General features: G+C 39.1%; 3 protein-coding genes across 3 annotated transcripts; all 3 read left to right on the top strand.

Moving 5' to 3' along the window:
- The first annotated feature begins 2,051 nt into the window (after positions 1-2,051).
- On the top strand, positions 2,052-4,436 carry LOC123235636 (protocadherin beta-16-like). The gene has a single exon (XM_044661827.1). It carries the CDS (start codon positions 2,052-2,054, stop codon positions 4,434-4,436), a length of 2,385 nt encoding a protein of 794 aa, XP_044517762.1.
- Positions 4,437-7,528: 3,092 nt separating this feature from the next.
- On the top strand, positions 7,529-9,917 carry LOC123235635 (protocadherin beta-4-like). Its single transcript, XM_044661826.1, is given in 4 exon segments — positions 7,529-7,720; positions 7,722-8,076; positions 8,079-8,313; positions 8,315-9,917. Coding segments are annotated over 4 exon segments (2,385 nt in total).
- A 2,599-nt stretch (positions 9,918-12,516) lies between these two features.
- On the top strand, positions 12,517-14,907 carry LOC123235634 (protocadherin beta-15-like). The gene has a single exon (XM_044661824.1). It carries the CDS (start codon positions 12,517-12,519, stop codon positions 14,905-14,907), a length of 2,391 nt encoding a protein of 796 aa, XP_044517759.1.
- Positions 14,908-15,991: the final 1,084 nt, after the last annotated feature.

Genomic DNA, 15,991 nt, shown 5'->3' with positions numbered 1-15,991 from the left:
TACCAATGTGATAATGCTGACAACTTTTTCTATGCAACTACAATATGCTTTAAATCTACATTTCCTTTGATATACTCAGAACTCAAATTAGATATACAATTTAATGTAAGTGAATTTAATTCTAAATTTAGGGCATCACATTTTCAAAATGATTCTTATTTTCTATATTTTTTTGTTTTATGTGGTTTTGTGAGGACCAAGTTTGCCTTGTGTTGAGATACTCATCTGCCAATAAAGATAGATGCAAACAGAAAGAACAACCTTCATAGCTATAAAGATTGTTATTCATGTATTTATTCTTTTTGCGTTCCAGTAGATCAGTTTGAATTGAATTTATTGTTGAATTGCACTAGTAAGGCAAAGGAATATCCTGAATGAAATAGAATAGACATTTCACTGGACAAAAGAAATAGATAAATCTGATTTACAAGATTTGCATATTCTTCCTGGAGTTTTCTATTCCTTTGAACTATTTGAGCATGTTATGTAATTTCTTTCTGAAGAAGTTTCTGTTGACTATGTATTTTGAATAGTAATGATGAATCTATGAAAGCACCTTCCCTCTAAGTCTTTCTCATTATGTAGAGGTGGCCCTAGGTTCTTAAATATTTTCATCAGATTATAAGCTTTGGCAAGTCCTGAACAATTGAAAAAAACAACAATTTAGTATATGGACTTATGCTTGATTGTGAGTCTATCATCCAAGCAACAACCTAGCTAAGTTTATTCACAAGTTGTCTACAATAGTGTGGCTTTTTCTCCCAAAGCTAGTGCCCTCTACCAGTCATAGGATATGATCTATGTTGGTATAAGGATTACTTGAATTTTGATAGATGATGGTGAATTGAATCAGGTGTAGTTTCTTTTTTGGGGGTTATGATAAATCTAGAAAATGCAAGGATAGCAGTGAAAAGACAGTTTCTACCTCAACTAACCCACTAAGGGTCCGTCCTATTACTTAGAACTCAATATAAAGGTCTTCTAAATGACAGACTTTTCCTCTAGTATTCAAAATTGAACTCAAAATAAAGAACAGAATCCCCTTCCCAGAGAACTCTTTCCCCCACTAGTTGAAGACCTGGAATCCTTTGTCATAAATACTCTGCAAATCAAGGAGAAATACCCTCACATGGATTTTTGTAAATGTAAATTGCATTTTTATCAGGGTTTTTGAAGGTGTTAAAATTGAGATCTTTTTGATTTTGCTTTGGAAAATGTCCTAAACCAGAACGTAGTAGTATATTAAAAGTTTCCTTATCTTACCTAAATTAAATATTTAAAAGGAAAAACAAGCTGTGAGTGATAAAGACTCCTGTTCAATCACCTTCCTCTTTTCAACTTTGTATATGGAAGTTCTTTTACTTGGAATTTGCTAAGCAGGTTTTTAAAAAACAAAATTTTAAAAATCTTAAACTAAACACATCCTGATTAAAAAAAAAAACCTCCTCATAGCCACTTCCTTCCGTTAGAGTTCATATTCAATTCAAATTATTGGAAGCTTCTTTAAATAGTTTGTTTCGTTTGTGGATGTTCTTTCTCAACTTGTGCAGTTTTTCTCAAAAAATGACTATGCCTAGGAGATTCTCATTAACCATAAAATTAAGTTTATGACAGCCCTCAGAGCTTTTCGAAACCTACAGATCTCAGAGCCAGATTTCTAGTTTCACCTCCTCTAAGAACACCATTCCCATTCAGAGAGAATGTTTGAATCAAGCTGGTGGGAAACATTGACGAGATTTTGTTGTGGCCGTGAAAAGGAGCCATTTAATTCTTTGAAAGAACACGTGGTGGCGCTGCAGACTATGAAGAAGAAGACAAAAAAATGGATTTCAGTTGCCAGTTCAAATAGGTTGAAATACAGGCAGCCATAGATACTACTGACAGGACATACGCTGTTAGCCAGAGCTGGAAAGAGGATAGCGAAGCTGAAAGGCATATCGTCTTTACATTTCGGAGGTTTTAGTCTGGCGAATTGTTGTGGTGTGACTTTGGGGTGCAGCTGAAAGCTGAGCTAGGTTCTAATTGCTTGAAAGGAGGATTCCGAAAGAACAATGAAGCCCAGAGGGGAGTCGATTCCATTCCAAAGGCAAGTTCTCTTCCTTGTTTTGCTCTGTGTGTGTGTATCGTCTCTGGAACCCGGGAGCTTTTCAGTGGCGGAGGAAATGGAGAGTAGATCTTTTGTGGGCAATGTGGCAAAGGTTTTGGGCTTGGAGGTTGAGGAACTGTCTGCCAGAGGTGCTCAGATCACTTCTAAAGGGAAAAAACAGCATTTACAGCTCAACATTCAGACCGGAGATTTGGTCCTAAAAGAGAAATTGGATCGGGAGGAGCTGTGTGGCCCTGCCGAGCCCTGTGTGCTGCCTTTCCAGATTTTATTGGAAAACCCCTTTCATGTAATTCCTGCAGAGCTGAGAGTGCTAGATGTGAATGATCACGCGCCCATTTTCCCAGACAGTGAAATGCTCTTGAAAGTCCGAGAGAATAGCCCACCAGAGTCTTCATTTTCTCTGAAAAATGCTTTAGATTTGGATGTAGGTATCAACAATGTTCAGAACTATACAGTCAACCCCAACTCCCATTTCCGTGTTCACACTCGAACCCGCAGTGATGGCAGGAAGTACCCAGAGTTGGTCTTGAGCCAAGCCCTTGATCGGGAGGAGCAGCCAGAGTTCACCTTAACCCTGACCGCAGTAGATGGTGGATCCCCGCCCAAGTCTGGGACCGCCCAAATTCGAGTCTTGGTTGTAGACATCAATGATAATAGTCCCGTGTTTGCCCAGCCCCAGTATGAGGTTCAGATTCCCGAGGATAGCCCCATCGATTCCTTGGTTGTCACTGTGTCTGCCACAGACTTGGACACAGGAAGCAATGGTGAAATCTCATACGTACTTATTCAGAGTTCTGAGGAGATTACCCAAACGTTCAAAGTAAACCCTCTTTCCGGAGAAATTCGACTGAAAAGACAAGTGGATTTCGAGATAATTCAGTCATATGAAGTGGATATTGAGGCCACTGACGGGGGAGGCCTTTCTGGAAAATGCACTGTCCTAATCCATGTAATGGACTTAAATGACAATCCTCCAGAATTAGTCTTGTCTTCTTTAACTAGTCCCATCCCTGAGGACTCATCTGATGTTATCGTTGCTGTTTTCAGTATTTCAGACCAGGACTCTGGAGACAAGGGAAGGATGGTTTGCTCTATCCAAGATAATATTCCCTTTGTCCTGAAATCGTCTTTGGAGAACTTCTATACCTTGGTAACTGATGGAGTTCTGGACAGAGAGATCAGAGACATGTATAACATTACCATTACTGTCACAGATTTGGGATCTCCCAGGCTCAAAACTGAGCAGAATATCACAGTAGTGATCTCTGATATCAATGATAACCCTCCAGTGTTTACTCAGACAGCCTACACACTATACCTCCAGGAGAACAACAGCCCTGCTTTCCACATTGGTGGTGTCAGTGCCAGTGACAGGGACTGGGGTTCAAATGCCAAAATTACCTACTCCCTGCTGCCTCCAGAGACTGGAGAGCTGCCCCTCTTCTCTTATATCTCCATCAACTCAGACAATGGGCATCTCTATGCCTTGAGATCCTTGGATTATGAAATCATTCAAACTTTACCATTCACTGTGAGGGCAGTTGATGGAGGCTCCCCAGCTCTGAGTAGTCAGGCACTGGTTCAGCTAATAATCCAGGATGAGAATGATAACTGTCCCTTGGTTCTATACCCTTTGCAGAATGGCACAGCCCCTTGTAATGACCTAGTGCCAAGGATGGCAGAACCAGGTTACTTGGTCACAAAGGTGGTAGCTGTGGATAGAGACTCAGGACAGAATTCCTGGCTTTCCTACCAGCTGCTCAAAGCCACAGACCCAGGACTCTTCACTGTGTGGTCCCATAATGGGGAAGTGCATACAGTGAGGCCCATTAGTGACCGAGATGCTATTAAGCAGAGGCTCCTGGTACTAGTGAAGGACAATGGACAGCCATCTTTGTCCACAGCAGCCACACTAAATGTGCTCCTAGTCGATGGATTTTCTGAGCCTTACTTACAACTCCCAGATATACCTAAGGAGCAAGTTCAGTATGACTCTCTCACCATTTATTTGATCATTTCTCTAGTTTCTGTCTCTTTCCTTTTTCTGTTTTCTGTGATAATGTTTATTGCTCTGCGCTTGTGGAGAAAGAAGGATGCCACTGATGACATTCATTTCAGGCCCAACAGCTCCTTCCCAGGCCATTTCATGGATGTTAGGGGTACTGGGACCCTCTCCCAGAATTACCACTATGAAGTATGTCTGAACAATGATTCTGGCTCTAGTGAGTTTAAATTCTTAAAGCCTATTATTCCTAGCCTTCCCACTTCAGACAGTGGGAGAAACTCAGAAGAAAGCCCTCCCTCCCAGAAAAACTTTGGGCTCAGTTAAATATTTACCAAAATGAGATTCTACGTGTTCATTTTGTAAATCCATTTCTATCGTGTTTCTTTACTTAGTCAATTTAATGCATCTGTATGTTCACATATATTTGATTTTTTTTACATAATTAGGGATGGGTTTCTACCTCATTCGTTCTTATTACAGGGCTACAAAGCTAATTAACCATCTTAAATATTTGTTGCCAACAATCTTAGTTTAAGGAAGAATATAAACTAGTTTATAAATTGAATTTATATTGTGCTACATTCTTTTCTGCATGTAATTAATATCAATGATATTCAAACACAAAGGGTAAAATTGGAGATTGAATTATTTTCACTCTCAAATGTTTGAAATATTTAATTTTCTTGGAAAAGCTACATATATTTAAGTATGATTATTATTCAAAGAAATTTCCAAATGTTACCTTTACAAGAAAAAGAAATGTATTGTGTAATAAGTTTAAGGGATACTTGCCTAAAACCCTCTTTTAGCATTCTTCTAATGAAATAACAGCATTTTAAAACCTTCTATTTCTCTTTTTAAATGTACCCTAAGTCAAGGCTATATCCAGATAGGAAATTCGAAGTGACAAACCCAGATGATCAGTAAATTTATGTCAATAAACTATTGGCCATTGATAAATCAACATATTTCATGTCATCAGAGTCAAGTTACATGCTAAGAGTCTGTCTTCCCTTCACTTTGTTATGAAAATGTGATCTTTTGTATTTGTCCCACAATAATCTCTATACTTTTTATCCTATCTTAGCATTCCCTTTCCTTATTCTTGTCACTAGAGTTGAAATACTTTTAGCATTTCCTGTTTTTTTTAATTGCCAATAAATGTGTATATTTAATATAGACACAATATAGATATAAAGTTGTTACTTAGTTCACAATACTGCTAAGTGTACATTATGGAAATTCAATAAATATTTATGAAGCTGGATATTGTTGAATCTTTTTTGGCACATTGTGTGTCCTTATCCGAGCATTGTACCATATCTATTTCAGCCATAATTTTTAATGATGATTTTCCAGCTCAACCTAGCAATGATCTAAGCATCATTTGGTGGCTCTCCAGTTCCAATGTACTTAATTTAGAAAAAGCTTTAATTTTCAAAATTGTTTTTTATAATTTCAACAATCATCCTTATGGATTGTTTTCCTAGTATTGATAGTACCTTTTTATTGAAATAACTCTTTTCTACTATATGTATCAAAATCCCATTTGTTCTCCAAATAAGTCATTTTTTCCCTGTATTTATAATCTGTCAAATTAAATTATGAGCTAAGTAATATAGACAGACCAATATGGAGGAAATCTGAATTAACTTGGAAAAATGAAAGTAAGTTTGCTTAATCTCCATTAAATAATTGAATTTGAGTCAAATTAAGTAAAATAACAAATTTTGTTTGCACATAGCAAAATTATCATCCTTAGTAAAATTTTCACCTTTACCATCCATTCAGATCTCATGCACATATGGATTCTCTCTATCTGTGTTTTATTAATCTATATTTGCTATTCATTTTAGGAAAATTCACTGTGTAAATGGACAACTCTCCACTTTATTTTTTTGATCCTTACCTTCTCTTAGAATCAGTAAGTACTAAGGTTCCAAGGTAGAGAATTGGTAAGGACTAGGTATTTGGGGTTAAGTGACTTACCCAAGGTGACATAGCTAGGATATGTCTGAAGCCAAATTTGAATTTAGGATCTCCTGTTTATAGGCCTGGTTCTCTATCCATTGAACCACCTAGCTACCCCACTCCTCTTTATTTTCATCCTTTTCTATGTAAATAAATGGTATAATTCCGATTTCTGGCTACACGAATTGTTCTCAACAATGAGCTACCAGAAACTACATGGGAAATGTAATGAAATAGATTTATGAAATGAAAAGATATTATGAAATCCAAGAAAGTAAATAAGGAACTGAATTGATTAACTCAATAAATAAAACTTCAGTTTGATTGAAATGTATTATTCTTTTAATTACAAATTTGTTCCTTTTCTTTTTAACACAACATGACCCATCTAATACTCTAATATGTGAAGTAGGTAATGTCCCTTCTTTTGGCTTCAATTTTACCACTTGTAAAATAAAGAATGATATCTCAATGAGGATTCATACACCCCTAATATTTTATGATTTTATGATGATAATTTTATTTTATTAAGATATTCTGGGCCTGAATTCAAGAATTGGTATGTCTTCCAAAAGAGCAAGTTATAAGGTAAATACCATTTAGGCTTTTTATGGAAACTAATGAAAGCCCCAAAATAGGGATGGTTGAGGATGTAACCTTGTAGACCACAAGTTTTCACAAAATGTTTGCTTCTTGTAATGTCAAAAATTATGAAATAGAGTGAAAATATTTTGATATTGAAGCGAAATCATTAACTATAGATTTAAGCTTTGGCTTTTTTTAAGGTTAACAGTCATTGTATCTATGAATAGTCCCTGACAAGAGTGAACAATGTTTTCTCTATCCTTGATTAATAATTATGTGGGGAAGACAAAATAATTTTTTGGTTTTCATAAGTACCATACTAAGGTGGATTATAAACAACTAGGTAAAGGCATAAATAGTGTACAGGACTTATCAGGAAGATTTGATTTGGGATCCAACCTCAGACACTTACTGGCTGTGTGACTCTGGACAATTCATCTGATCTCTCATCAGTGTCTTCATCTTTAAAATGTAACATCCACCTCACAAGGTTATAAAGATTAACTGAGTACACATATATAAAACCAATTTGTAAGCTCTAAAAGCTGCATGCAAATGTTATCGATTTTTGTCATCATGTTTTCACCTAAAAAGGGTATTTTCGTACTGAAATGGATTTAAAGGGTAATTTGTCCATAAGGACGCATGGTGGCGATGTAGACTAAGAAGGAGAATAAAATACAAGACACTCCCCGGAAAGGAACGTATTGTAAGCCATAGCTGGGGCTAAAGAAATATTCGTCATTCTTATCTGGATGTACATATAAACCCTTCACAGTAATTTAGACCAGGAAGCCAGATTTGATTGTTCGAGCAATTTTCTACTATTAGGATTGCGCAGTTTGTACCCCACTGCAGCAATGGAGACTGCGCCAAGGAAGATTCTGCAGAACAGGCAAGTGGTATTTCTTATTGTTGTTTTACTCTTGTCTGAGGCGGTTTCGGAGCCAGGGAGGTACTCCGTGGCAGAGGAAACGGAGAATGGTTCCATTGTGACTAATATTGCAAAAACCATGGGGCTAGAGGTTGGGGAGTTGTCCTCCCGAGGGGCCCCGGTTGATCTCTGAGGATAAGATTCAATATTTGCAGCTTAAACGTGACACTGGGTTTCTTCTGATTAAGAAGAAGCTGGACCGGGAGGAGCTGTGTGGCCCTGTCGAGCCTTGTGTGCTACCTTTCCAGATCTTACTGGAAAATCCTTTTCAGTTTTTCCGGGCTGAACTGCGAGTAGAAGACATAAATGACCATTCACCCACGTTCCCAGAATCTGAGATACTCCTGAAAATATCAGAAAGCACTTCGCCAGGGGCTCTGTTTCCACTAAAGATCGCCCATGATTTGGACGTTGGAATAAACAGTCTCCAGAACTATACCATCAACCCCAACCCCTATTTCCTCCTCCGCACTCGCACAGCAGTGATGAAAGAAAATATCCGGAGCTGGTGTTAGATAAAATGTTGGACAGGGAGGAGCAGCCTGAGATCACTTTAACTCTCACAGCAGTAGACCGGGAGGTTCCACCCAGATTCGGGACTGCTCAAGTCCGGATTCTGGTTGTGGACATCAATGACAATGTCCTAATCTTCGATCACGCCCAGTATATGGTTCAAATACCAGAGAACAGCCTGGTGGGCTCTCCAATTGTTAGTGTCTGCTCGAGATTTAGACACAGGGATCTACGGAGACATATCCTACACTATATTCCAAGCTTCAGATGCAGTTAGTCAAACTTTTGGAGTAGACTCCATCTCAGGAGTGATTCGACTCAAAAAACAACTGGACTTCGAGGCAATTCAGAAATACGAGGTGGATATTGAAGCAATCGATGGCGGAGGTCTTTCTGGGAAATGCACTGTTGTGGTTCAAGTAATGGATTTGAATGACAATTTTCCAGAACTGACTGTGTCTTCACTTAACAGCAATATCCCAGAGAACTCTTCAGAGACTGTAGTCGCTATTTTCAGCATCCAAGATCGAGACTCTGGAGACAACGGAAGGATAATGTGTTCTATCTAGGAAGATCTCCCTTTCTCCCTGAAACCAACTTTTAAGAACTTTTACACACTGGTCACAGAGGGAGCTCTGGACAGGGAAAGTAGAGCTCAATATAACATTACTGTTACCGTCAGGGATCTAGGATCCCCGATGCTCAAAACCGAGCACTACTTCACGGTATTCATCTCCGACGTCAATGACAATCCCCCAGTATTTACCCAGACAGCCTATATATTCTACCTCAGAGAGAACAACAGCCCTGCCCTCCATTTTGGGAACGTCAGTGCAGATGACAGGGATGCAGGAACCAATGCTAAAGTCACCTATTCTCTGCAGCCTCCAGAGTCTGAAGACTTGCCCCTCTTCTCCTATATCTCCATCAACTCAGACAATGGGCATCTCTATGTTCTGAGATCCCTGGATTATGAAACTATCCAAGCCTTTCAGTTCACTGTGAGGGCTGCTGATGGTGGCACCCCATCCCTGAGGAGCCAGGCTCTGGTTCAGGTTGTGGTCCTGGATGAAAATGATAATTCTCCTTTTGTACTCTATCCTCTGCAGAATGGCACTGGTCCCTGTAATGATCTTGTTCCCAGGGCAGCAGAGCCTGGTTACCTGGTAACCAAGGTGGTGGCTATAGATAGAGACTCAGGACAAAATTCCTGGCTTTCCTACCAGCTGCTCAAGGCCACAGACCCAGGACTCTTCACTGTGTGGGCTCATAACGGGGAAGTTCGTATAGGAAAACCCATCAGGGACAGAGACACGATCAAGCAGAGGCTTCTGGTTCTGGTGAAGGACAATGGAAAGCCACCTTTGTCTATAGCAGCCACACTGAATGTACTCCTGGTGGACAGATTCTCTGAGCCACATGTACAGTTCCCAGACACAAATAAGGAGCAAATCCACACTGACTCCCTCACTGTCTATTTGGTAATTTCTTTAGTTTAAGTCTCATTCTTCTTCCTGGTCTCCATTTTTCTTTTCATAGCTGTGCATCTATGTAAAAAGAAGAGAAATTTGGGAAGTGGAGTTTGCTTGGAGACCAGTGGTCCCTATCCAGGCAACTTAGTGGATATCAGTGGAGCAGGAACTCTTTTCCAGAGTTATCAGTATGAGGTGTATCCAACCAGTGGCTTAAGGAATGAAGAATTCAAGTTCCTGAAGCCTATCATTCCCAGCCTCCAAGATCAGAATACTGGGAGAGACCTAGAAGAAATCCCAACCTTTAGGAGTAGCTCTGGCTTCAATTAGAGATATGTAGTGATGACAATGTACATGTGATTTTTTTTTATTTGCTATGGACATTGCCCCAGTAGTCCTTTATTCCCAAAATTATTAGAGAGTTATTGAATATGCTAATCATTGAAACTTTTTCACTTCTGCAGGTTGGGCATTGCAGTCATTTGGATACTTATATATTGCCTTCATTTATATTATCATCGTTTTGAAGTCAGAGGACAGAATTTTGTTTGATTTTGATTTGTAAAATAGTGGTACATGTTTGATCCCTAACCCACCCGGAGCCCCTAAGAATACTCTAATTGTTCTAACCTGAACCTTTACAGAAACAATGAAGATGAGTATAATGCACATGCTAAATGCTCTTGAGTTATCAGGACTTAGGAAAATATTTTTTATTGTCTGTACTTCAAAATTTCATATTCTCTTTCCATAGTGCTTTAATATAAGTAAATGCAGTGCTTTGCTTTACAGAGTTGTTGTTTTTTAACAAACATTCCCACCCCCCACCAAGGTTTGGAAGTTTCTCTTGGCAAATAACTACATATTCACTTCTGTGTGACATTTTAGAAATAAAATGATCATATGCTTGATTGAAAATTAATATCATACACCAACTGAAATAATTGTTAATAAAAGAAACAGATATGTAGTTAAGCAACCTAGAAATTTTTCATCAAATATTTTAAAGAGGGTTTTTATGTGTATAGCTCATATCCAAAAATGCTTGGAATATCCATTAGAAGTTTTTAGAGGTACACTTATTAAATATTTTTAATATTTAATTTGTGCTTTTGACATTTTATATAATGGTCATTTGCCAATATTCCCCCCTCCTGCACAAAGAACAATCCTTTATTACAGATAAAAATAATTAATTAAAAGGAAACATCACAATGACTCCATCTGACTGAGAATGCAAAGGTTTCGCACCTTAATTCAACCCCTTTCTACTGAGAAGAGGGAATTGTGCTTCATCATATACTCTAGAGGCAAGCTGGGTTGCTGCATTTAACTTATACTAATGTATCTCAGTGTTGTTTTCACTTAAGTTCTTAATCCTAATAATAATTTAAGTGTCTTTTAGTGTTGTTTTCATTTAAATTCTTGTAGTTCCTTTTTTTTAAAACCCTTAACTTCTGTGTATTGGCTCCTAGGTGGAAGAGTGGTAAGGGTGGGCAATGGGGGTCAAGTGACTTGCCCAGGGTCACACAGCTAGGAAGTGTCTGAGGTCAGATTTGAACCTAGGACCTCCTGTCTCTAGGCCTGACTCTCAATCCACTGAGCTACCCAGCTGCCCCTTGTAGTTCCTGTTTATATTATTGTCTTTGTTCCCTTTCCTTTGCATCAGTTCATTCTTGTCTTCCCATGTTTCTGATTTTCATCTTTTATTTTTTCTTACAGCTTAATATTATTCATTGCATTAATATACCACATTTGTTCAACTATTTCATAGTCAATGAACACCTTCTTTGCTTCTGCAAAGTTGGTTTTGCTATGAATATTTTGGCATATATAAGACATTTGTTTAGATTAGATCCAAGTTTCATATATAGAAATAAACAGATGCCTTTGATGATTTCCAATACTCAAGTGTATTAACAAAATGACTGGAAAAATAGGAATTGGCTTGATTAAAAAAATGTAATTTTCTGAGTCCTCATATTATCTGTGTTTTTTCCTTCTCTCAGGACTATTTCAGTGTGGCAGGACAATTTTCTTAAACCAGAACTTAGTAGTAAGTTAAGTGCCCCCTCCATGATACAACCTAAAATAGTTCTGTCTCCAAATGTATTCTGAAATTTTTCTGTAGAGTTTAAATACATTTGTATCCCTTGAACCTACGTGCACTTGCAAATTCCTCTTCCTTGTTTTGAAAGTGGTTAAAATTATTTTATGATGTTCTTTCCCTAATGCTACACTTTAAATTTTTTTCTCCTTTTTTCTTCTCTCTCACTCTCATTCTCTGATTCTGTCTGTCTTTCTGTCTGCCTGTGTCTCTCTGTGTCTATCTATCTCTCCGTCTCTCTCTGTCTCTGTCTCTCTGTCTCTCTCTGTCTCTGTCTCTGTCTCTCTCTCTCTCTCTCTCTCTATGTCTCTCTCTCTCTGTCTTCAACACATCCACAACCAAGGGACATATACCACAACGAGGTGACTGATAGGTCTTATCATTTCTCCACATCAGTCTATAGAGCTCTTTCCAACTCCCGTATACCATACGTGAATGAAGCTTTATATCCTGGATAGCAAAGCATACTCTAAAAGCATTGGGTAACAACGGTTGCAACAATCAAATATTTAACATACTTTGCAAAATAAAACAATAACACCATCACCGTTTCAACTTTTAGAAGCGACACTTGGTGGCGCTGCAGGCTAAGAAGGAGACTCTATGGCTCTGCCTACGTAATTCACGGTGAAACAGACTGGGAGAACGAAACAAAGGCAAAGGTGGAGATAGCAATAGCTGGAGTTGAGAAAGAATACAAGCCTGGTTCCTCTGCTGCTCACCAGCAGAATTAGAACCTGGCTAATGTGAGTTGCAGAATCTGGATCTTATTTGAGGCGGAGCTGGGCGATTGAAGCTGAAAAGGAGGCAAACCAAGGAACAATGGAGCCCGAAAGGAAAGCAATTCCACAGCAAAGGCAAGTCTTCTTTCTTGTTTTTTTGCTATGGGTGTCTGAGGCCGGTTGCGACCTGGGAAGGTTTACGGTGGCGGAGGAGTCTGAGAGTGGCTCCTTTGTGACAAACGTAGCAATGGCCCTGGGGTTAGAGTTAGGAGATCTGTCAGCCAGAGGGGCCCGAATCGCTTCCAAAGGGAATAAGAAGCATTTGCAGCTAAGTCGAGAAACCGGAGATCTGATCCTTAAGGAGAAATTGGACCGGGAGGAGCTATGCGGCTCCACAGAGCCCTGTCTGCTGTCTTTCCAGATCTTACTGGAAAACCCTTTAAAGATATTTCGGGCTGAACTGCGAGTGGAAGACATTAATGACCATTCGCCCGTGTTCCTAGAACCGGAGATGCTCCTGAAAATCCCTGAAAATAGTATTCCGGGTTCTGTCTTGCCTCTGAAAAACGCAGAAGATTTAGATGTAGGACATAACGCTGTACAGAACTATACGCTCAGCCCTAACTACCATTTCTACCTTCAGACTCACAGCAGAGGTGAAGGCAGGAAATTTCCAGAGCTGGTGTTAATCAAAGCCCTGGACCGTGAGGAGCAGGCAGAGCTCACACTAATCCTCACGGCCATAGATGGTGGGTCCCCGCCCAGGTCTGGGACGGCTTGCATCCGCATTGTGGTCGTGGACATTAATGACAATGCTCCTGTATTTGTTCAACCTCGATATGAGGTTCAGATCCCAGAGAACAATTCTATTGGCTCCCTGGTTGTCACTGTCTCTGCTAGAGACTTAGACGATGGAAATTATGGAGATATAATATATTCCCTTTTTCATAGTTCTGAAGAAATTGGCAAAACTTTCGAAATAAATCCCATCTCAGGAGATATTCTACTCAAAGAAAAACTAGACTTTGAGACAATTCAACGGTATGAGGTAGATGTTGAAGGAACTGATGGTGGTGGCCTTTCTGGAAAATGTACTGTAATTATTCAGGTGACAGATCTGAACGACAATGCCCCTGAACTGGCTATGTCATCACTTACCAGTCCTATTCCAGAGAATGCGCCTGAGACGGTGGTGGCTGTTTTTAGTATTTCAGATTTAGATTCAGGAGAAAATGGAAGACTGGTTTGCTCTATTCAAGAAGACATTCCCTTTACCCTGCGACCTTCCATAGAAAATTTCTATACCTTGATAACAGAAGGACGGCTGGATAGAGAGAGTAAGGCCCAATATAACATCACGATTACTGTCACGGATTTGGGGTTCCCGAGGCTCCAAACAGTGCACAGCATCATGGTGTTTATCTCAGATGTCAATGACAACCCACCAGTATTTACTCAGACAGCATATATGTTTTACCTCAAGGAGAACAACACTCCTGCCTTATACCTGGGCAATGTCAGTGCCAATGACAGGGACTCTGGGACCAATGCCAAGGTAACCTATTCGTTGCAGCCTTCCAAGTCTGAAAATCTGTCCCTCCTTTCCTTTATCTCCATCAATTCAGACAACGGACATCTCTATGCTCTGAGATCCTTGGATTATGAAGCCATCCAAACTTTTCAGTTTATTGTGAGGGCAACTGATGGAGGGTTTCCAGCCCTGAGCAGTCAGACTCTGGTTCAAGTTGTGGTCCTGGATGAGAATGACAACTCACCCTTTGTGCTGTATCCTTTGCAAAATGGCACAGCTCCCTGCAATGACCTGGTGCCCAGGACAGCAGAGGCGGGTTACCTGGTCACCAAAGTGGTGGCTGTGGATGGAGACTCAGGACAGAATTCATGGCTTTCCTACCAGCTGCTCAAGGCCACAGACCCAGGACTCTTCACTGTGTGGGCCCATAATGGGGAAGTTCATACAGTGAGGCCCATCAGTGACAGAGATGCCATCAAACAGAGGCTCCTGGTATTGGTGAAGGACAATGGGCAACCACCTCTGTCCACAGCAGCCACACTGAATGTGCTTCTGGTGGATGGATTCTCTGAGCCATATATAAAACGCCAAGAATCTACCAAAGAATCAGTCCAGAATGATTCTCTTACTCTCTACTTGGTAATTTCTTTGGCTTCTGTCTCTTTTCTCTTCTTGATCTCTGCCATCCTGTTCACTGTACTACACCTATGGAAAAAGAAAAGAGATGCTTCAGACATGAGTCACTTTAGAGCCAGTGCCCCCTTCCCAAGTCATTTAGTAGATGTCAATAGCACTGGAACCCTGTCCCATAGCTACCAGTATGAGGTGTGTCTGACCAGTAGTTCTGGAATCAATGAATTTAAGTTTTTAAAGCCAATTATTCCCAGCCTCCATGCTCACCATGATGCAAAAGATTCAGAGGAAAATCCTACCTGCAGGAATAGCTTGGATTTCAGTTAGAGGTGAAAATTTCCCCTAATAGATATTAATTCTATCAAGACTACTTCTTTTTTCTCTGTTTCTGAATGAGACTTTAAATACATTTTAGGATTTGTTCTTGATTTTAAATGCTAATGTATCTAATTTATCCATTTGTTTTCCGAAATTTAAATGTTCTTTCCCAATTTTGTATAATAAAAATTGAGGATGTCCTTCAGAATATGTTCTTCCATTGCATTACTTGTAAAGAATTTTGTAAGTAGTATTCCTTAAAATCTACTTCTCCTATCTATAGCCAAATTTACCCTCAGTAAAGTACATTTTGTATAGTTAGTAATCATGTTATGAGACTACCCAGTTTCTTTTTAGGCCTTTTTTACTAACCTTTGAATGAGTTCGATTATGTACAGCTTAAAAATTTTTAATCCCATGAGTTTTGTAGTCATTTTACAAGGTAATTATTTTCACTTGTATTATGTACCCTGAGGTAAAAGATGTTCAGGAGGTTGGGGTTGGGGGATCCCTCCTCTTTTTTTCTAGAACTTCTTAAACCATTCTCTTCTCAATGTAATTATTTTATTTGGTTCTCTGATGAATTTGCTCTATATACCAAATGAGAAAATTCATGTGAACCATAATATCTCCTTTCCCCTCAATCTACCATTGAAGAATGACATACTGGTAGGGTAACTTTATTAAACCCAGAAGAGTATCCTCAGCAGTTTCAACAGTCTCATATACTTTATAAACTGTTTCCTGTCCCTCTGAAGTTTTAGGTCCTTGATTCCACATTCCTTTGGAAGTCACTGAGACAACACAAGCAGATAAAAAAAATCAAAATTATATCTATGGAGTTGTGGTTATTTTGTAGGATAAAATGAGGAGTGTTGGACTATTCTTTGGATGGTTATTTTCTTTTACATTTATCCTTATTTTTCCCATTACTTCTCTACTCTTAAAAATTATTTTATACTTATCAAAGAAACTATGTATATTTGAATTTGTTTACCTCTCCTAAAGCACGCACTAGAGAACATCCATTTCGCAAGAATATACAGGTTTTACTGTTTTTAACTGGATTGAGCAATTTTTGCATTATTTGATT

The sequence above is a fragment of the Gracilinanus agilis genome, chromosome 2, assembly GCF_016433145.1.
Source record: "Gracilinanus agilis isolate LMUSP501 chromosome 2, AgileGrace, whole genome shotgun sequence".
NCBI lineage: Eukaryota > Metazoa > Chordata > Mammalia > Didelphimorphia > Didelphidae > Gracilinanus > Gracilinanus agilis.
This window is presented reverse-complemented; position numbering and strand designations above follow the sequence as displayed.